This window comes from Podarcis melisellensis (genome assembly GCF_964234715.1).
Source record: "Podarcis melisellensis genome assembly, chromosome: 15".
NCBI lineage: Eukaryota > Metazoa > Chordata > Lepidosauria > Squamata > Lacertidae > Podarcis > Podarcis melisellensis.
The window spans coordinates 2512927-2535200 of NC_138532.1; the positions used below are offsets into that span (position 1 = coordinate 2512927).

The 22274-nt window shown below is 43.2% G+C and overlaps 1 protein-coding gene and 1 long non-coding RNA gene across 5 annotated transcripts in view; one reads left to right on the forward strand and one right to left on the reverse strand.

Annotated features, from left to right (window-relative positions):
• RHOBTB2 (Rho related BTB domain containing 2) overlaps positions 1-22274 on the forward strand; it is a 49990-nt gene that overhangs the window by 2866 nt on the left and 24850 nt on the right. The window contains exons 1-2 of one of the 4 annotated variants that reach the window (XM_081890940.1): positions 8209-8322; positions 18142-18229. In XM_081890940.1, the coding sequence (XP_081747066.1) occupies positions 18174-18229 (56 nt within the window). In that variant the 5' untranslated portion in view covers positions 8209-8322; positions 18142-18173. Of the gene's footprint in view, positions 1-8208; positions 8323-10450; positions 10617-16200; positions 16401-18141; positions 18230-22274 lie in introns of those variants that run through there. The other 3 variants (XM_081890942.1, XM_081890943.1, XM_081890941.1) reach the window with 3 other exon arrangements.
• LOC309358304 lies at positions 1138-1548 on the reverse strand. Its single transcript, XR_014163433.1, has 2 exons — positions 1263-1548; positions 1138-1217 (listed from the first exon to the last, which is right to left on the reverse strand). It is a non-coding gene; the product is annotated as an uncharacterized lncRNA (long non-coding RNA).

Consider the following 22274-nt stretch of genomic DNA (forward strand, 5'->3'; position numbering starts at 1 on the left):
TATCTTCATTATAAATCATTTCACCCCCTTCACCTCAAACGGAATTCACCCTACGGTCAATCCCTAAGAATAAAACGTAACTCTACTACACATCAGGATTATACCAAAAATTGTGCACAAATGGCATGTGATTTCATTGGTAGAGGTTATCCACAACAGGTGATAAAAACAGCACAGATTAGAGCACACAATAGGCCTTGCTATACTCTTCTGGAAAAACAATTTAAATTTGAAGATAACCATCTGACCTGGGCTCTAGACTATACCCCGTTATCCACTTCAATTGTTAAGACAATCAGAAAACATTGGCACCTGACTACCAAGAACAGGGAAATTTAAAGACATGCTTGTACACGCAGATATAACGGATAAGAACCAGCCGCGAGGTTGTGATATAAAGGGACATTTTAAATGCGGAAGATGTGCAGCGTGTAGTTTAACAATTGAGATGAAAGATTTTATTATACCTGGAACCAACAGCATTATTAAACTGGAAGCCTTTACCAACTGTAATTCCCGAGGAGTGGTATATGCAATTCAATGTTTTTGCAACCTTTGGTACATGGGCAAGAATGGTTAAAACTAGAATACTAGAGCACAAAAATAGTATTCTTAACAAAGTGTTGGAAGCACCTCTTACATCCCACTTCTTAGAAGTTAAACACAAGGCAACAGATTTCAGATGGTTTATCATTTATAAACATCAAATTCCTGAGATAAATACGGATATCTTAAGAAAGCAATTACCGGTACTACAGAAAGAAATGTATTGGATTTTTAGATTTGGTTCCTTAACTCCGTCTGGTCTCAATTCTCATATTGACTTTAGTTCATTCCTAGTTCATTTTTTACAACTCTATTCAATATTATTCCTGTTATTTTTTACAAACCTTAACAATCATGCCCATTGTTTGAACTAGATGGCCTGTACCTTTTTTAAAAAAAAGTCACCCTATAGTATATAAACCTGTGATTGGAAACACCCTGTATCAGTCTTTAACATCAGCAGTAACATCTAGACCATGGGAGCATTTCAGCCCTGCTCTTGAGTTTATTTAAAATCTAAAACAGCTTATCTTGTATTTCTTTCTTTGAATTTCTGCAGAGTATGTTTTTTTAAAACCTTTTTGTAAAGGCAATACTAGAGTTTTCACAGCTGAGTCCTCAACTCCTTATTACTACTGCTTGGCTTTCTTTAAATAGGGCTGAGTCTAAAACTTGCCATTTAGGTTTTCAAACCTTTTTTGTAAACTCAGGGGAACATTCCAGCCCTGTTCTTGAGTTTGTTTAAAATCATTTAAGGTTTATGATTTCTCTATTTCCTTCTGAGGAAACTGAATAGTTCAGTGAAATGAGGTTTGTAGCTGGCATCCTGTTAAGGCTTTGTTCAATTCTAGGTTTTTCTAATTTTTTCCTTAAACTTGTTGATTTTTGTTGTTTAGTTTAATTATATAAGATTATATTTCTAGTCGATTACTTCTCGTTTCAGGGATTTTCACGGTATTTCATTTGTTTTGTGTAAGTTCTCGGTTCCGTGACTGTCTTTTTTTCTACCAACATACCAGATGGAGCTGGTAGATAGCTTCCCTGGACGCAGAATTAACCAGCACCTCCATGGACGACTGTGAGTCCAAAATGTCCCCAAGGCTGCACACCTGGTCCCTCAGGGGCACAGCTACCCTATTCAGGACCAAGGTGTCCCCCACACCTGTCCGCCCCCTGTTTCCCAGAAACAGGACTTCTGCCTTGTTGGGCTTCAACCTCAATCAGTTGACTGCCATCCCTCTTCCAACCACCATCAGACACTCACCCAGGGGCTAGTCTGCAGATGGTTCCAAGCCATTTGCAGGTAGGCAGCTACCTGTGACAGTAGTGCTGTGTAGTGTTCTATTCCTATCTGGTTCTTGGAACCTTCACCAGATCACTCACCCTCTCCATCCACATCTCTCACTAGCCCTGGTTTGTACTCTCCTGGGGTATTTCTCCTGGCTGGAATATGTCCTTGAACTCTGATAATATTTCTTAATTGCCTGGATGGATGGAGAGCAGAGGGAGACGTGAAGAAACTACAAAGGTACAATTCACATCTCTTGCTTCTGCCTACTTCTGTCTCCAGCCCTACTCATCACTGGAATGTGGCCATCAGAAAGTTCTCTGAGCTTGAGGCTGCAGCCATGACAGGAATGGTAGCAGAACACATGTTTTGAACATATAGAAGGTCCCATTCTCAACTGTATTGGCGATTCTCATGAAACCAAACTGGGAAAGACCTTGGAGGGCCACTGCTAGTCAGAACAGACAAGACTGGGCTGAATAGACTTCTGGTCAATGGCAAGAAATACACTCCTTTCCTACCATTGTGTCCACAGAATCACATGCTCATGGGGACCATTGTGCATAGTTATTTGCTAACCAAGTTGCACAGATTCTTGTAAATAAAGTAAATAAATTATGTCATTTTATTTTTTTAAAAGTTGCTCATGCAGGGGCTGTCAGGGTCAAATGCTGGTCACTATTGCTTCAATCAGTGCAATGTTGTAGACAGGCACTGTGAGACCCACAGCATGTAATTTGGATTCTTGCCCTTCATTGCTAGTAAAAACCAGCCTAGAAAAGCTTGGTGGGAAGCCAGGGTGATTAATGCCTCTTTGGAGAAAGATAGAATTCCTCCTGTATTCTCACTACTTAAAAAAACACCCACCAACCACCCAACCAGGGATGGTTGGTGGTTAAACAGGGATGATCTAGTCAGTTTTAGACCAGCATCTAACTTTACCTTTTAGGAGAAGGCTGTGGAGTGTGTGATAGCTGAGTGGCCTGTGCATTCTTCCTCAACCCTTTTAAATCTAGCTTTGCAGATGGGCAGGAGACTGAGGCAGCTTTGATTACCTTGGTGAATTATACCTTTTTTTGAGATCAACAGAGACCATGTCCCCCTGTTTTTCTTGCTGGATTTCTCTCTCTGTTTTGATACTGTGTGTAGACAACTTTTTTAGGTCCATGGGCACATTTGGATTTTTGAGCAAGTGCTATGGGCATCACCCCTCTGGAAACGTCTCTCCACTCTCTGAGATCAGCAACTCCTACCCCCTAGACACTGAAGGGGAGAAAGTGCATGCATAAAAACTTCACTTTTTAAAGGAATCTGTGTAAACCTCAGAGCCAGTAGAATTAATTTGAGCCTGGAAAAACACAAAGAGCTTGAAATGAAGCAGGAAAACGCATCACATTCCCAACTTCCTCCTCCTGTTCTATGTACTTTCCAAGGGAGTAAAAGTTAACCACCCTTGTCACCTCATGACCGGGGGGGGGGGGGGGCTTAAAGGCTTCACCGGTGCGAGAGGACCAGATCTCAACGGCACCTTTGTGCCAATGGGTGGCACCTTAGTGGCTTCTGTTGTGGAGCATACCATTAACCCAGGCCAATTGACACATTCAGTTCCTGTGACAAGGCAGGCTCTCCTGTGTTTTGGTTTCTTTCTGTCTGAAGGTATGTAGACTCAACATTACCTAGCTTTGTCTCATGGGAACCAATTAATGTGGTTTCACAGGGTACAGTGTTGTCACCAATGTTATTTAATATCTATATGCCAGAGCTTTGGGGCTGGGCATCATTGATATATTGGCAACACCCAGCTCTCTCTATATCATTATCTAATTACCCAGGAACTGCCATCTATATCCTAAACCAATGTTGACTACATAAAAGGAAATGCAGTCAAGATAGAAGTGACACTGGTTGGGAATTCTTGGGTCTTGAAAGAAATTCATTTATTGCCACCCAACTCACCATTCCCCTTCCCCTCTTCCCCCCTCTTTTCTTCCCAACCTAATACTGCATGCAACACTAATGTCTCGCAACAAATGAAACTGATCTGTAGAAAATGCAGCTTGAAAAAAGAGACAATGCATGTATTTTTGTAAACTAAGAGAGCCAGTGTGGTGTAGTGGTTAAAAGCGGTAGTCTTGTAATCTGGGGAACTGGGTTCGAGTCTCCGCTCCTCCACATGCAGCTGCTGGGTGACCTTGGGCCAGTCACACTTCTTTGAAGTCTCTCAGCCCCACTCACCTCACAGAGTGTTTGTTGTGGGGGAGGAAGGGAAAGGAGAATGTTAGCCGCTTTGAGACTCCTGAAGGGGAGTGAAAGGCGGGATATCAAATCCAAACTCCTCCTCCTCCTCCTCTTCTTCTTCTTCTTCTTTAATAAAAATTATTTAAAAAGAAAGAAAGAAAAGAAAGAATGGTATCTCCATCTAACCAGGTTAATCAGCCTTGGGGTATTCTGGGACCCAGTTTTGACTTTTGAGAAACAAGTTGTGGCTGTCACTAGGAGTATTTTTGGCATCTGTTATATAGATTCCACCCCTTTCTCCTACCCTGATCTACACTTTGTAATCTCCAGGTTTGACCATTGTGGGATTTATGAGAGTTTGCATATGGCTAATACATGGAGAGGCAGTCTCTCAGCCATGGACCCAGAAGCACACCAGTGGTCAGTGCAATTGGTGTATTACTGTTTGGCTGAGTAAGCACCAGTAATATCTGAAGAAATTTCAGGGCCTTAATACTTTCTTGAACATTGAAGAGTGGCCATCCAACATCGTTCTAATATGCTACTATCTCAGCTGTTGCCTCCGCCTGAGATAAGTCACGTCCTGATACTTTTTGTCCCTTAATGATCGACAACAAGCTGTACAAAGCATGGGATGCAAGAAAGTGTTTATGCAATTAAGAAAGACTTGGGGAGGATGAGCAGGAACCTCAAAGGACCATGACTGCCCACACATAAAAAAACTAGTCCATCAACTCCCACACTATCATTGTGAAACAGTGTTGTCTTTGCGCTACTAGCTCATCAGTACTAGCCGCACAATATCACTAAATTCCCCAAACGGACACAAACAAATGTGTTTCCTGAGGCATTAAAGGAACTAAGGTCCCTACACTGGTGAAAATTAAATACAGTGGTACCTCGGGTTACATACGCTTCAGGTTAAAGACTCTGCTAACCCAGAAATATTACCTAGGGTTAAGAACTTTGCTTCAGGATGAGAACAGAAATCATGCTTCGGCAGTGTGACGGCAGTGGGAGGTCCCATTAGCTAAAGTGGTGCTTCAGGTTAAGAACAGTTTCAGGTTAAGAACGGACCTCCAGAACAAATTAAGTACTTAACCTGAGGTACCACTGTAATCCCACTACTGTTTTGTATACTTATTTTCACACAACCTTAGCTCTAAGTGGTGGGGGAATTACACAGGGTTGAGTGTATTGTGTAACAAACTGGAGATGAAAGGATGTCCATGTAAAACAATGGGTAGGGGCAGCAGAGAGGGAGAGGCTTCTAGAAGACGCTGCAGACAGGAACTAAGAAAAAGAAGGATAGCAACATTGGGAGGACCAACTAGAACAGGTGTGGAAAAGCTTTGTCAGCCCATAGGCCACATTCCTTCATACATGATCTTATGGGGGGGGGCTGCATGGCAGTGACAGGTAGGATCAAAGGCAAAGGTGTGCAGATGAAAGGATATGATTCTCACCTTTGCACCTTCAGCTACATTCCAGCCACACACAAACCAGGTTTCTATGGACACATCCACCCACCTCCATCCGAGCAAGAGGAATTCCTACACTTCAGAGACACGTTCTTGCCTGGCAAAATCACTAGAAGAGGGAGGGAGGGACCTGGGCTAAAGAATAATGTGGCCTGGAGGGGGCGTTCCAAGCATGATTAGGCCTTGCTCCTTGCGAAAAGCTCTCAAGCTGCACCAAAGGCTATTGGCAGAAAGAAGCAGTAGCTGCTCTACATTTGAAAGTATCTGTGGGTGACACTTATATTTTCAAAAGAAGAGCGACTAATGTTGCTTGGTCTCTGTAACTTTGACTGCACCAGCCATGACCTAACCTGAGAAAGGCTGTAATCCTATGCCCACTTTTCTGGGAACAAGCTCCACTGAACACAGTGCTACTTTTTTCTGAGTAACCATGCATAGGACACAACTGCAAATCTGTGCAAAATATATCTTAATACATTGTAAGGCTGTTTTCCCATTTGCTTTTCCATTTGCCTCAGCAACACAAATCTCCCACACTCTGCTTTACACCTTTTCAAATATTTTGCTTAACCTCCAGTCCAATTAAGAGTTTGTACAAACTTGAAAGCTTGCTTGCTTGTTGCATTTTAGCCAGTTTTGATAAAGGTATTGTTCTACTGCAAAACAAGGTACATTATCAAAAATTGGTGTAGCATAATGGCTAAGATGCTGAGCTACCAATAAGGAAGTATCCAGTACAAATCTTGCCTTTGCCTGTCTCTGATTCAGTCCCTCCAACTGCAATACTCCTAATAATAATAATACTGACCCACCTTACAGAGTTTTTGCAAGGAATAAAATTAGATGATGCATGTGAAGTGCTTTGAACACTTACAAACACTATGCTAATAAGCATTTGTTTATTTAAAAAACATGTTTGTGATTGTTGGGGAGTGCCAGTTGCTTGATCAAAAATATTATTATATAATTTAATTTTAAGGGGATGGGAGTTCTCAGAACCTTGGAAGCACACTATACCAGTGCTGCTATTAGAGAAAGAAGCCCTTGTTTACCATTCTTCAAGAGCTGTACTTTGTAAACAGAACAGAAATGCACTAGTTAATTGAGGAACTAATTAGGGACCAGATGCAGCAGTATCGAGTCTTGTATTTTAAAAAGTATGTGCGATCACAGACAAAATCTACGTGGATCAAACAGGAACTACACTGGCAAAACAGGCATTTTCTGTACTTATTTGACTTTGGCTTGCCAATCTCTTGTTCCAAAAGAGGGAACATCTGAAATGGCATTTCGTTCACCTTACTAAAGAAGAACAGCAATTTCACCAGCAGCTACTGGCATTTGCAGCATACAAACGAGATACACTTTTGCCTGCCCTCCACCTCAGCAGTTAGAGATACGTAGATAGGCTGGCATGGAGATGGTGGAGATCAAATTGTGGGTTCATTGGCTGCACAGATGCCAATCTGAAGGCTAAGAGTAGACTGAATGCACAAAGTGTTAGCGTGGCATGGTTGTTAAGAGCATTGGACAAAGGCTGTGGAATCCCAGGTCCAAATATTAATTCTGCTATGAAGACTGGGCCAGTGAGTACTGCTCAGCCAACCCACCGGACAAGGTTGTTGTGGTGATAAAATGGGGAAAGGGAAGGAGGAACTGTTCTGAACTCCTTGACGAAGGGCAGAGTAAACATGTAATAAATAGCATGGCTTTAGAAGGCAGGCAGGTTGTTGTAGAAGTCTCTCTCTAAATGGGCAGTGCAATATTAGGGGTTTGCAGATGAAAGGTCAGGCAGGGTGGAAGGATGCATTAATATGCCAGAAATTTTACATCGCCTGGAGGCTTGATACTCAAAGACTGGCTTTTTCTAGATTTAATTGTGATCCAAGCAAGTGTTGCCATGTAAGGAGAAAATCTTTGCCCTTGGCCCCTTGGTCCTGTACAAACTACTTTGCTATTCCTGATTTCTCTGAACCAGGCTGGGAGGTTTGGCACTGCCCCATTTCCTGGTGGAATATTTGCAATTACAGTTCTGAACATATGCCTCTATAACTTTTGCCACCTGCATCTGAACAAATAGCACAGTCTTCTGTATACCTAGTAAGGTCGCTAAAGATCAAGGACAACAGCTGTGGATGCAGAGATGCCCCAAGGCCCAGCAGTGTATAAATTAAAGAGTTAGCTAATGCAGGCGCCTGCAGTAAGCAGCATACAAAAATGAATGCATATACTGGCCTGATCTCCATAGCTTGAGTGCACTTAAGCTTTGTATGCACATTGCCATTTCCATTTAAATGGAGATTTCTTATGGATTCCCGCCCCCTCACTGAGTGGCAACATACCAATAATTCATTAGTGTTATACCATTTGCAGTTCATCCACCCCGTTTAAACAACCTGGTCATTGGCCATCCTTTGCTGACTCTACATCTTTTGGTTCCCATTGAATCACCTTCATCTCTAACATGTTCCCAGACACTTAGCCATACTCTGTGGGATGCTCACCTTTGAGGTTTACAATTACTCAGCCGTCTTTCCTTTGCCACTACTGCCTCCTCCCCCTCTTTCCCAGGACTTAATTGCATTCTTTCTTATCCTAAGTACCTGTTTGCATGACTATAAAACAAGAACCAGAGGCAAGGTGTGCATTTGTGATTCTGTGACTTGCCAGGGATACACAACTGACAGCAGGTATTGTTGTGAAGAAGACTTGGCACTCAAGGATTCAAAGACTTCAAGCCCACTGAGGTTGCTTGGGAGACACCCTTTTGTAAGTAGAAGACTCTTGGCTTTTTGGAGACTATCAAGGGAGACTATTTCCTGCTGTGTTCTGTATAGAATGCTGCTCCCAATTTTTCTTGTTTCCTGATCTAACATAGATTCTTTAGGAAAGTTGTTTTGTACCAATTATTACATTTGAGAGACTAGTAGTGTGATATGTAGTCTACATAACTGGACACTAAAGATTAAAAAGCAATGTGGGGTCTTGCAGGATTGTTCCCTCTTTATTGTCCTACTCTGTAATGTTTGTTGGAAACACAGGATATGCTGCATATTTATTTGGAGCCTTAGGTCTTCTTTTAGTGCCAAGATTGGAAGTGGATAAGGCTGCTAATGATGCATTGTTCACATGGGCCAGTTCTTTGTCTTTTTAAAAAAATGTTTTTATCAAAGATTTTATTGGGTTACATAAGTACATTCAACATCTCTGGTTTCAGTCCTTTCTACAGATCAGTTATATTCAATGTGAGCTGCTCATCTTATAGACAGTACAGTATAAGGCTGGGGGAGAAGAGAGGTGGGGAGAGAGAAAGGGGGGCAGTATACTCTCATTTTTTTACACAGTGTATGTACAAGGATTGGGGGTCAGTGTCACATGGGTAGGTTCTCTTTCTATTCATTTATTAGTTTTTGTTGTCGGTGAGAAAACTTGGTGGGCCGGGCATGGTTGGTTGACTTCAGTTGACTGCATTGGGTGCTGTTTGTATGTGTGAGGGGGAGGGGTTGTTAGGTCAAGTTAGCCATATCGATTCTTACACTGTTGGTGGGTTCTTGCTTTTGTCTTGTTGGGCTATGTATGTAGTAAAGGGGAGCCACCATGGAGTGAAGGTGTATGGGCCAGTTTTGAATGAACATCTGGTAGAGGCACACTCTGTTCCGTGTCAGCTTTACTGATTAGCTTCTAGGTCCTCTTGAAGGTGCCCATATAGACCCAGCCATGGCCCTGCAAATGATGCTGAACTACAACTCCCATCAGCCCTGGCCATTGGCCATGCTTGCTGGTGCTGACAGGAGTGGTAGTTCAGCAACATTTGGAGGACCAAAAGTTCCACATACCTATGACAGAAAGCCCCTTCCCCAAGTCCTCTTGTTGCATGAGGCAAATAGATAGGATTGTATCCTAGATCCCTATGAAAGAAACACCTAAAAAAAACAAGGACCCAAACAGTATATATCATAAAATTAGCAAATGACAAGATCCTGCCCACAGGCTTACAGTTTAAATAAACAGACACCCAAGGACCAGGAAGGAAAAGGCATGAGAAAAGCAACTAAATAAGAGAACCACTTACATTCTTAGCAAAATGCTGAGGGAAAGTTATGGGGAAACAGATATGCCTTGAGGTCTCCCTTGAAATAGTGGAAAGGAACTTGTCAGTGCAATCCTATGCATTTCTACACAGAATACAAGCTCCACTGTGCTCAATGGGACTTACTTCCAGGTAAGAATGTATAGGATTCTGGCCTGAGTTTCTCTTGTTTTGCATAAAATACATAAACTCAGAAGTAAACCTTCTTGGCATTAATCAGATTTACTCCCAAGAAAGTTCAAGATTGCAGCCTTATTCTGATTTGGCTATCCATGGGGAAGGAACTCTGTATGCCCCCATGAAGCCTTGCTTCCACCCACAGGAAATTTTAATTAGCCCCCTTCCCTGCTTTCTCTTCTGAGGCTTTGGCCCACCACCCTTTAAACATTATCAGTGCATCCTTGAGCACTGTTTTCCTTTCTTCCTTTCTTTTAAAAAAGCTGAAATTCTCTGGAAGCTGCAATCTGCATCCTGCACTTTCTCTGTGCTCTCATGCACTCAAATGGCATCCACAGAGCCTTGTTCTGTATTCTTTTCTTTTATCCATCCTCCTGCCCTGGCTGTGATCTCCTGTTCAAAGGACCAGGCAGTTTTTAAACACAGAGGTGTATTCCTGTTAGTGGAAAATTCCTTTCTACTGAGCTGAAACCTTGATTGTGGTTCAACAGGTTTTAGTTCCCAGCTCTCTCTCTCTCTCTCTCTCTCTCTCTCTCTCTCTCTCTCTCTCTCTCTCTCTCCTTTTTCTTTCTCTCTCTCTCTCTCTCCTACTGAAAAGAAAAGAAAAAGCTCTCAACCTTGGGACATTTGTTCAGATCACGTGGGCAGTTGCTTATAAAATGGAGCTTACCTGTGTGCTCACCAGTTAGCATTCACTGGAGCTTCAATGCAGTGTGACAGATCAAGAAGAACAGAGAGACTCACGCTACCCTGGGTGTAAGGCAACAAGTTCATCGCTTGCAGAATTTGTGTAGAGGTAACCATCTGGGTCAGTCCCATCTTTTCTCACAGCTCATCTCCTAAGGTTTCCCCCTTTTCTGCTGGTGTTCTGCAAATGGGAATTCTAAGAATTATGGCAAGCTGAGGCAGAATGCGTTTCTTTATAGCAAAAGTAAGACCCATCAGGGTGTAATGGAGCATTTTCCAGTGGCAGAACTGTGGTGGTGAAACTGCCCATGCCTTGGAGGTGAGAGGTGGTGTAAAGCAAGAGCTTCTCAACCTTTGGCAATTCCTCCCCACTCGTCACATGGTTGGGCTGCTGGCTGCAAAGAGGATAATGGATTTTTCTGTGCATGGGCAGTTTTAGCATTATATGACAGCAGGTGATTGTGTGAGACAGCCTCTCTCAACCAGGTGCCATCCAGTTGTTAAACCACAGCTCTTATTGCCCCTGACTAGTGGCCTTGCTGACTGGGGCAGATGGGAGCTGACGTCCAAAACATCTGGAGGGTATCAGGTTGGGAAAGTTTGGCGTAGGACAACAGTTTGCAGGAGGCAGCACATTTCATGTGACAGTGAAGCAGATATGGTGGTGACAACGAAATTGTTTTGCAAGCATTGTATACTGTTTATGTTGCTTCAGCCAGGACTCTCACATTTTCATCTTGTCTGCCAAGATATTTAAGGCCAGCCCCATGAGCTCTTACATCTGGGGCTTGACCTTTCTCTGATCAAAACTAATGGGCATATATCTATTTAATTTGATGGGACTAAGCTCATACCCAAGTTACATAATAGCATTCCTTCTGATTGTTATCAATTTCTCTTCTTTGCTCTATGACAGTGTAACATCTCTTGTGGTCTATCTTTGTTTTGTATTTCAAGAGGTCTGGGGAAAAGGGAGTGAAAGTTTCCCCTAAGCAGGAGTCAGCAAATGGGCATTAGTCATCTAATTAATGCTGTAGAGCACCGTTAATTTTAATATGTTGGGGGTTAATATTCAAGCTAAACTTAATGGAACAAGATTGTTCTGCCCCTTCCAAGCTACCTTGTGACCTGAAGTTGTCTGCTGGACCTTCAGCCATCAGTATGAAGGATGATGTTCACTTTACCCTTCTTTTGTAGCAACATGTAAAACCCACCAAGGAAAGCTTGCTAATCCTTTCTGAGTCCCTAACACTTGCCTTACGTTTCTTGGGAATCATCAACTTAAACATCTTGTTAATCTCATTATATATCATTTTCCAATAGCCCTTACCTTTTTTACAAGTCCATCACATATGAAAAAAATGTCATTTTGCACTCCCAACACATACTTGAATTAGTTTTGTACATTTTGGCTAACTTAATTGGTGTTAAATACCCTCTATAAATCATCTGCGAATGTGAAGTTTTGTTCCATGAGATAGATAGGGAAGTAGGAGTGTATGTGGGAGCAATGTGATTGTCTCTGGGGTGTCTTTCTGATGGGAGAGAAGCTTCTGTGCATCTTTTGTGACTGTAACACATATCTTTTCAAGATCACAAAACCCATGTTTCCATCTTTCTCTCCAAAGTCCCATATCTGTTTTGTGTGTATAGTAGCAACTCGGTTTTCATCAGAGTTTTGACAGGGAAATTAAAGTAAAAACAAGCAAGAGATGGTGCAAACCAAGATGGACATGGACAGTCAGCAATCATTGCACAAGAGGCAGCTCTACCTAGTACAGCTTCTGTGGACTCTGTGTCTTCTTTTCTTCCCTGTTCATTGTTGCCAAAAATGTTCCTTATAAATGCTTTGATTAGTTTGCTTACTGTGTTTCATTCTGGGTTGATGTTGTAGATGCTAAATCTCTATCTCTATTCCGAATAATGCCAGCTCATGGGATCCACTCTTTTCTCCAACACTACAAAGGAATTTCTATTACTGTGTAAATTGAGCTTGAAGTCTGATGGATAGATCCTAAGTTTTGTGATCTAAAGTAATGGGGTGTTTTGGATACACTGTACTTGGGGGCCTTATCCTCCCTTCTCCCGTGGAAGTACAGGCAGAGCTCTTGCCTCATCAAATGTAGCCTTGGGTTCTTTCCATCTCTATTCTCTAATCATCTCTCTCAAAACTGCATCATTTTATACCCTGCCCTCTGTTCTCCAAGCCACCAGTGCTCAGTTCTTTTGAGGTTCACTTACCAGCAGCAAGAAACACTGGCAAGGTTCTACTTGTGACATGCATAAGCCCCAACAGTTATGAAGTTTGCTTATACTAGAGGTAGGGAGAACATGTGTCCTACTTTGCAAAGGACAGTTCTCTGTTTGCAGAAATCCTCTGTGCTGCCCAAGTGCTAACGTCAAGCCTACCCTTCCACCTGCTCTCCCTGCTTATTGTTCTTTATCTTTCAAGTACTGTAGAGTTGGACTGTCTCCTCCAAGTCTGGTTTAAAGATAATAATCAGAAGGCAGAGCGGAGGTGGGGGAAGGGGGCTTAAAGTTGTCCATCAGGAATTGCCATGTGGGCTACAGACTGAGAAGGCACACCAGCCACTTGGTCAAACTCTGGGTTTTTGTGCGGAGAAAACAGGAAGACAGGGAGAAACCAAATGTGCAACCTTGAACTCCTAAGATGAAAAGCAAGATGTAAATGTAACCATAAATAAATTAGATTCAATGAATCTCTTAAAAGTCAAGCCACATGTTTTAAAACACAAGCCTTTTGCTTCTCTGCACTGCAGTTTTCCACTGTTTGGGGGGGTTAAGAAAAGAAGGGGGAAATGAGGGCATTGATAACACTTAGCTGTCTTATGAATGCATGGTGAAAATTAATGCATTGCAAAGCACTTGAAAAAGAAAAGTGTGAAATATTACTGGTAATATTATCTTATTTTTATGCAACTTTTCTTGGTGATTAAAAAAACAGAGGGAGGGAGCAGCAGGAGGTTGGAGAGAAATTATGGGATATGCTATTAAAAGCAAAACCATGTCCAAATAGAACATTTTTTTCCACAGTTTTTCATATGGCACTGGCAGCTCTTAATACTGTATGAGGCTGTGAATACTGTATGAGGCTACAGTTCAGTGGGGAGTCAAACCTTTAAATGTTTCATGCCAACAGCTGCACCTCTCTCCCTGGACTCCTGCCTTGCCTTGCCTGCGTACATGCTCAGAAAGCGGAGCACACTTATGTCTGGGTACAGCACAGTCATTAGCATTATTTCATAAGGATCCCATCCTTCTTCAAAGCTGAAGGGAGCTCTGGCACTGTGACTCAGAGGCCAGCAATTTCTCTGGGTGACATTGGGCAATCACTTTCTCTTGGCCTAGCCTACCTCACAGGGTGGTTGTGGTGACAGAAAGAGTAGGGGGAGAATCATGTAAGCCCCTAGAGCTTCTTGGAGGAAGCATGGGATGCAAATGTAATAAAATTAATGCATATCCACCAACTGAATGGATTGTAGGAAGAGCAGGTGGGCCCACTGAGTGCACTGTGTCCAAGCTCCCACTGCCTTGTTTGTTCACTGGAATCTGCTATTTAGATGATTTCATAGAGTTCCTGTTCGATTGTTACAGCTGAGCACTGTTTGTTTGTCACATACATATCTCTTTCACCCCTTTCCTCCAAGGTGCCTGGCAACATAAATGGTTATTTCTCAGATTTTATCCTGTGAAGTAGTTCACCTGAGGAACAGGATGCTGCCTTATGCCAAGTGTAAACAGCTCAGTCCTGTTTACACCCGGAGTAAGGAACCTGTGGTCCTCCAGATGTTTCTGGATGACATCTCCTTTCATCTTTGACCACTGGGGTGACAAGAGTTGGCAATCCAACAATAGCTGGTCTACACAGACTAGCAGCAGCAGTTTCCAGTGGTTTGGGGCAAGAGCCTTTTCTACCAGCCCTACCTAGAGATGGGACCTTCTTAATGGAAAGCATATGCTCTGCCTTGCAGCTTCTGTCTCTCTGTTGACAGGTGTGAGGTCCCTCTGTAAGCTTTGTGACCAAGTGGGGTTTGAATCAGCTTCATGTTTGAATCTGGGTTTCTCCAGTCCTACCTAGGCACTCTTAACCACCATTCATTTATGTCAATTCAACGTCAACTTTTAACCTATGGTTTTTAAAATGGAACTGAGGTGAATTAACATTACCTGCAAATTGAGATGGGCAGCAAGCCCCACCCCAACTGCTGAAGGCAGGGGACTTGGCGCAGACAACGTACCCCCACAGACTCTGCCCTGCTCTGCCTCGCCTTCCCCCATTCAATAAGGGGAGGGGACTTCTGCTTTTCCTGCTTGAGGTTCTAAGTCTTATCCTGAGATTTAGTATTGTGTTCCTCACATGCCCCTGCTGCTATTTTGTTTCTCCTGCTGACGGCACACATCTAATACAAATGCAATTTTGGAACTAAAAATGCTATTTATAGATAACCTTGGTTTCAAATGTTAAGTCAGACAGCCATTGAAGCAGGATCTGGTCTTAGTGAACAAACATTCCTGATAGCCTAGCCTATACAATAACAAGAATACAGCTCCTCTAACATGCAAATCTTTTGAGTTACAACCTACAGTTGTGGTCAAAGTGCACCACAACAGCACTGCCTCTTCATTACATAAACAGCGTTTCAGGCGTTGTTTGAGACGTGCCAGAAAGAATCTGAGGTGTGTTTGCCAGACACATTTGGAAACGGCAGGTCACACCCAGGTCCACTGTCCCCCTGATTTGAGCTGTGAGCTTCATATTATTCCAGCCATGTGACACAGCACTTGGCTGGTGCTTTGGTTATGGTTAAAAACCTTAAATCCTGTGACTATAATCTTACTTAACCTCAGATTTATTTAGCAAATATATCAGTTTGAAGGCACAGTACATGTGTACGTCCTCCTGCTTATTTGAATACTATCCAAAGAACTCAGAGTAATGATTTATTATCCTCACAACGGGTATGAGGCAAATTAGCCATATGAGGTAAATTACCGGTAAGCCAAAGAGACTTGCTCAAAGCCACTACCTTACTCTGGCATTGCGAGATAGTATAACTCCCCTTGTGTTTTGATACAGGGCTTTTGGCAAGTCTGTGGGGGTTCCAGCCATGTATCTGGGTCCTAGAAAGAGGGGAAAGTAGGAGGTCACCTCCACGCTTATTTAAACACCTGTACCCCAGGACCCTGTACTAGACTAGATGACATTGGCTCATTCTGAATGGCCATAGGAATGCCCAATATTTTCAAATGGCTCTAGTATGCACAACTGGATCCTGCCAGAGAAGGTTGCAGTGTGAAGCATTCCTGCTGAGCATTTTAGTCAGCCATGCCAGCCAGCCACAACAGCTCCCAGATACGAAGTTAAAGCTCCCTGCAAACAGACAATGAGCAGATCATGGAGAAAGCTGTACATCAGGTCTCCACCGCTGCTATTTCAGCTTTCTAATCTGAACTTGCTATTTCCTTGTACTCTGATCATATTTGCTGAAAACTGTATATCAGAGATCCTTAAAACTAGAGCTGCTCAAAGCTGAGCCAAATAAGTTAAAAACAACATCTCCATAGTGGAAAACTTGGATACTGCCAACAGCTGTCTGTGTGTATCAGGTATCAGGACTGCCAGGCCTAGTTCTGGACGGCTTAGAAACAGTTGCTATGGCAACTAAATAGAGAGAAGAGGACGTGGAAGAAAAAACACCTTGTGCTACTTTACAACAGAGTGCACAGAAAGAAAGCTGTGTACAAAGTAAACATAAAAGAGGTTCTCTTTAGGTGCTTCAACTGTATGAAAAGCTAGGTTATGCTTAACAGTGCCGTCAGTCAAGACACCCTAGCAACAACAGTGCTAAAAAAGGCAGAAGGCAAGACCAGAGTAGGATACTAATTTATATGTATATGTGCACATTTAGATTATATATTTCTAGTTAAGTTACAATGTTTCTATCTACCAGGTGACCTTTGTGCCTGCTAGGTGTGCTTTGGAGACCCTACTGCAGAGGGGCATCTTCCCCTTCTTGGGGTTCATTATCTTTTCCCGGTGCTGAACTGGACAGCCCTTCCAACAGAGGATGGCCCTATCCAAAGTAGTCCAGCTGATCATCCTGACTTACAAACAAGATGTGGTTTACCGCTGCTTTCTTTTTCAGTCCACTCCAAAAGTGCAGAAGACTTTGTTTTTGCACAAACAGAGTTTATACCTAGTACTGGCCCCAATCTGCGTTCTGGGCCCAGTATCAATCTGCTTTAGTAAGTGGCATCTACATCCAATGCACACTGGATTCTGGATTTCTGAAAATTTAGTATTTTGGGAGAAAGTTGCAGAATAGATTATGATATATAAAGGTGATTTGAGGACTGGACAAAACTCTTCATTTTTTATGGGTTGTGTCCAATGCTAGTCCTACTCAGAGTAAACTGACTGAAATCCATGGACTTAAATTACTTGTGTCCACCGATTTCAGAAGATCTCCTCTGAGTAGGACTAGCACTGGCTACAAACCTGTCCGAAAATCGATCTTTGGAACTTGATCGATTAGCCGTGACCGCTGATTGCTTTACGATCGCCAATCAGCCGTTTACAGCGTCCAGCACACTTCTTTAGAGCTGCGCAATAAATCCTGCTGTCTCTTCAGTCACGGCTGTAGCAGAGTATAACACAGCGGTGGAAAACTGTCGCTTAGCCCCATGTAACACAGCAAACACTTGTGTCCATAAACAGTTATTTATTAGGGCATTTCATCAATACAATCCTGGGCTTCTTTCACCCATGGTAAAAACATGTCCGTCTCTCACAGAGACACAGAGAGAACTGAAAGTACAGGGAACAGGCTCCTCCTAGCTTCCAAATTTCCACGTCATAAGGTGACGCACATGGGACACAGGTGGCGCTGTGGGTTAAAGCCTCAGCGCCTAGGACTTGCTGATCGAAAGGTCGGCGGTTCGAATCCCTGCTGCGGGGTGCGCTCCCGCTGCTCGGTCCCAGCGCCTGCCAACCTAGCAGTTCGAAAGCACCTCCGGGTGCAAGTAGATAAATAGGGACCGCTTACCAGCGGGAAGGTAAACGGCGTTTCCGTGTGCAGCTCTGGCTCACCAGAGCAGCGATGTCACACTGGCCATGTGACCCGGAAGTGTCTCCGGACAGCGCTGGCCCCTGGCCTCTTAAGTGAGATGGGCGCACAACCCCAGAGTCTGTCAAGACTGGCCCGTACGGGCAGGGGTACCTTTACCTTTACTTTTAAGGTGACGCACACCTCAGAACACTTAACCTTTTAAGTTCTGAACTATCACAAAACCTACGTCCCAACATTTGGAAGCCTCCCACATACAATTTTTGTTTTTCAACCACAAACATAGTGTGAACTTTACCTATTTTCTCAAATACTGCAGAGTGCACCCACTGGGACCAGTATGATGACAATCCAGTAAACTCAGTTTAAGAGGTCATTTTGAGTATTCTGTCATGCTAAACAAACCATTAGCTGATACAGACCACCATGTCTTAGAGACTCTCCAGTTTCATAGAGAAGGAAATGCCATCTCTCAAATGTTGGGGAGATAAGCCCCTTCAAAGGCAGTTCTCACTTCATCTGCATATATCTTTCTTCTGCTTTCAGACTGTTGAGAAGAGGAGGAGGAAGTGGAAGAGATGGAATCCAGAGGCAAAGCCCACCTCAAACTGAAGACCAAGATGAACAATGCCTTGTGAGTACATAGATTGGTTTCAATTCATCTTGGCCATATTATTATTATTATTATTATTATTATTATTATTATTATTATTATTATTATTATTATCAACAACAACAACAACACAATAATGTTATTACTATTTTTTTATTATTTATACCCCGCCCCTCTGGCTGGGTTTCCCCACACTACATATATATGCTGCATATGTGAATGACCTACGTTTAGACTCTCAAACTGTGCTCCAGAACATTTTCCTTATTATTTAGAACCTGTGCCTTGCTTTTCAAGCTCAGTGCCACAGAATTGCAACCCTGTGCACCTGTATAAATGCTCCCCTCCCAGCTAGATGAACTGAACTTTTCAACTCCAGGGCTGCATTCAGAGAGCATTATGTAGTGCAAACTTAACTGTGCTGAGTTACCGTTACAGCTTGGAAGGAGGAGTGTAGGTGGGTCAGGTCATGGTCAAGATAGCAAGCACCCTATATATTCAAAGGTGAAAGGAGGAGCTGAATGTCTGAGCTTGAAGTGTGCGCTGATTTCCTTTCTACCAGGACAGTCCCTTGCCCTTTGTGAGCAGAATGTGAACTTTACCTCTAGGGGATTGTTCTTAAACTGCAGTCTCACCAAGCTGACTCAGAGTTGTCTGTCAAATGCTGACAGGGGTCTGGCAGCAAATACACCAAGCTCTCAAGAGATCAGCCAGACTAAAGGGGGGCTTTGTAAGGTTTCCTAAAGCCTCTGTGCTAAAGCATCCAGAGAGAACTGGAAAAAGTGGGTAGAACGTTTAAAACATTTGCTTTTATGTATTAAAACCTTTATACCCTGCCCTTCTGGTGCAAAGCACCTCTCAGGGCACCTTACAACAACAATTAAAATTACAACTTTAGAGTGTTTAATTGGTAGCTATTTAAAGTCAAGCATACAATCCAAGGGCTTCTGGGTATTATACTGTAGCAGCTGTGCCAAAAACACACAGCTGAGGTTAAGCAGGGACATTGAGGGATTTGGAATATGTTGACTGTGTACTGGAGTCACAAAAAGCCACAAAGGATTTTAGTTAAGAGTGTGTAGCAAAGATGGTGAACCTCAGATCCAGGGTCTAAATGTGGCCCTCTAAGCCTTTTGATCCAACCCTCAGGATTCTTCTCAGATCTGATCCCCTCACCAGTCACACATTTTATTGGGCCTGCTTTACGCTCTCCTTGAGGGGTTTTGCCCGGCTGGAATGTCTGCCCAGCCTAGTACAAAGCACCAGAGCAGTGTAATGGAGCGCATTTCTAGTGCTGGCATAAAGAATTCTGGGTAATGTGTAACACTGAGGCTGGGCAGACCCAGTGGGATTTTGGGAGGCAAAGGCCTCAGCTATACAGGGGCAAATAAAAAGTATTAAGTGAGTTTTAATATACAATGTGACACTAGATGGCAATGGTGAGCCTTATGGAAAATTCAATGTATTTTTAAAAACCCTTTTTAAAAAAGCATTTTCAGAATGGTTTTTATATGTGTGTAGATTCCACCAAAGCAAAGAAGGTGGAAGGACTTAGTAAGATGACTGATAAATGCATACCCTAGTATCTTGTTATATAGGGTATCTCATTATAGCTTAGTTAGTTAGAGTGTGGTGCTAATAGCACCAAGGTGGCAGGTTTGATCTCCATAAGGGACAGCTGCATATTTCTGCATTGCAGTGGGTTGGACTAGATGATCATCAGGATCCCTTCCAACTCTTTGATAAAAACTCTCTGTGCAGCTCCCAACCAGTAAAAACAACACATATCTGAACCTGCAACAACAAAATTAAAGCAGCAGAATGGTAAAGCAACAGGAGTTGGAGAATAAAAGAAAAGAAAGGATAGATAAAATCAGATATGACTGATGTTTAAAAAGTTCTAGGAAGAATAAAAGATACCAAAATGGCATTAAGCGTAGGCACTATCCAGATCTCCCCAGGCAGAACAATTCAAAGCCAGGTAGCTGCAATTGAAAAGGCCTCTCACCTGTTCCTTCAGACCAAGGGCCTCCATCAATGCTATCAACACAGGAACAGCTACATGCAGTATTATTATTATTATTAATTGAATTTATATACCGCAGTAGAGACTAGTCCATGAGGGCGAACAGGGCCCTGCCCCACCAACCTCAGTCTGCCAGCCACAACCATACCATACATTTAAAGCACCCTGATACTGCTTTAACAGTCATGGCTTCACCCCAAAGAATCCTGGGAACAGTAGTTCATTAACAGTGCTGAAAGTAGTCAGGAGACACACACGCACCGTGAGCTACAATTCCCAGTTCTTGGGGTCTGCCTCAGGTGCCAAAATGTCTTGGGCCGGCCCTGTCACCAGACATATGTGCAACTGTGGCAAGGCTTTCCCTTGGTCCAGAAGGGGGCTGCCACAACAGCCTCAACTGGGGGCAGGCGGCCACCAACTTGGGGAGGCTGTAGAGAAGACCTGGAAATTTTAATGGCAAATAAGGCTACCAACAGCTGCTAACTATGACTACTATGCTCTGCCTCCATAGTCAGAGGCAGTAATGCTTCTGAAGACCAGTTATAGGAAACCACAAGGTGGGCCACCAGCTCCATGGTCAGACAAGCCCACACTACTTTGTCTTATTGGGATTGCACTTCAATTAGGAAACTGTGATTGTAAATCTGGAGAAAGTCAGCAAACTGGATGGTAAATAATGCATTTCTTAATGCATTACAGATGAATCAGATAATTTCTAGAAGCTTTCTCTCTAGGGTTGCCTGAAATTCTGCCCTCCCCACCATACTCCCTCAACACACCTCCCTGTTTGATCTGTGGTTGTTGCAGTGCTCAGGACAAAGCAACACAGAATCTTGCATTTGAGTTTGGAGTTATCTGCCTGGAACAAGGACGATTAACAAGCAGGGCAGATGGGGAATCTTTGAGGATAAGATCAAGAGGCTTATATCAGGGATACATGGAAACAGAGAACAAACTGCATTTTAATTACAGCTGTGATAAAAGCAGAAGGCAGCGCGGGGGGAGGGGAATTCAGCCCCTGCTTTTGGTCAAATCCAGCTTTTGACTTGGAGCTGAAACTGCATTGGTGACGTGTGTGTGTGCGTGTTCCCTTTCAGCTCAGCCAAATGCCAGCTTCTTCAGAACCCCCAAGAAACTGTAGGGTGGGTTGTAGTTTTTAAGCAATTTGGAGAGGTGGTAGATAAGTGCCCGTTACATAGGGCCAAATGAGAGGATATACCATTTACACAATTGGAAGTTCTGTAAACAGCTTTTGGGGAGAAAATATATATTTCCGATAAAGGTAAAGGTACCCCTGACCATTGGGTCCAGTCGCAGGTGACTCTGGGGTTGCAGCGCTCATCTTGCTCTATAGGCCGAGGGAGCCGGCATTTGTCCGCAGACAGTTTTTTCCGGGTCCTGTGGCCAGCATGACTAAGCCGCTTCTGGCAAAACCAGAGCAGCACACAGAAACGGCATTTACCTTCCCGCCAGAGTGGTACCTATTTAACTACTTGCACTTTGACGTGCTTTCGAACTGCTAGGTGGTTAGGAGCAGGGACCGAGCAACGGGAGCTCACCCCATCGTGGGGGTTCAAACCGCTGACCTTCTGATCAGCAAGCCCTAGGCTCTGTGGTTTAACCCACAGCGCCACCTATGCCTCTGACTATGAAGCAGCAAAACATGGGAAGGTGCCTTACGCCAGTTCCCTCGGCCAATAAAGTGAGATGAGCGCTGCAACCCCAGAGTCAGTCACGACTGGACCTAATGGTTAAGGGTCCCTTTACCTTTTTAGTTACACATACTTGTGAATCACATGTACACAAACACTGCATTCCTGACTGTTCAAAAGAAATGTTAATGTGATGCGCACCAATTTGACATACACATACCACCTAAGACATCTAAATGTACAGCCCAAGTATCTGCAGCAAGGAAACCTTCCTGCATACAGTATGAAGAAGCTAGCCACCATAGACTTGCTCACACATTGATTCAGTTGGGAGAGCATTTCCTTTTACTAGGACTTAAGTCAACATGCTATCGGAGTCTCCCTTATC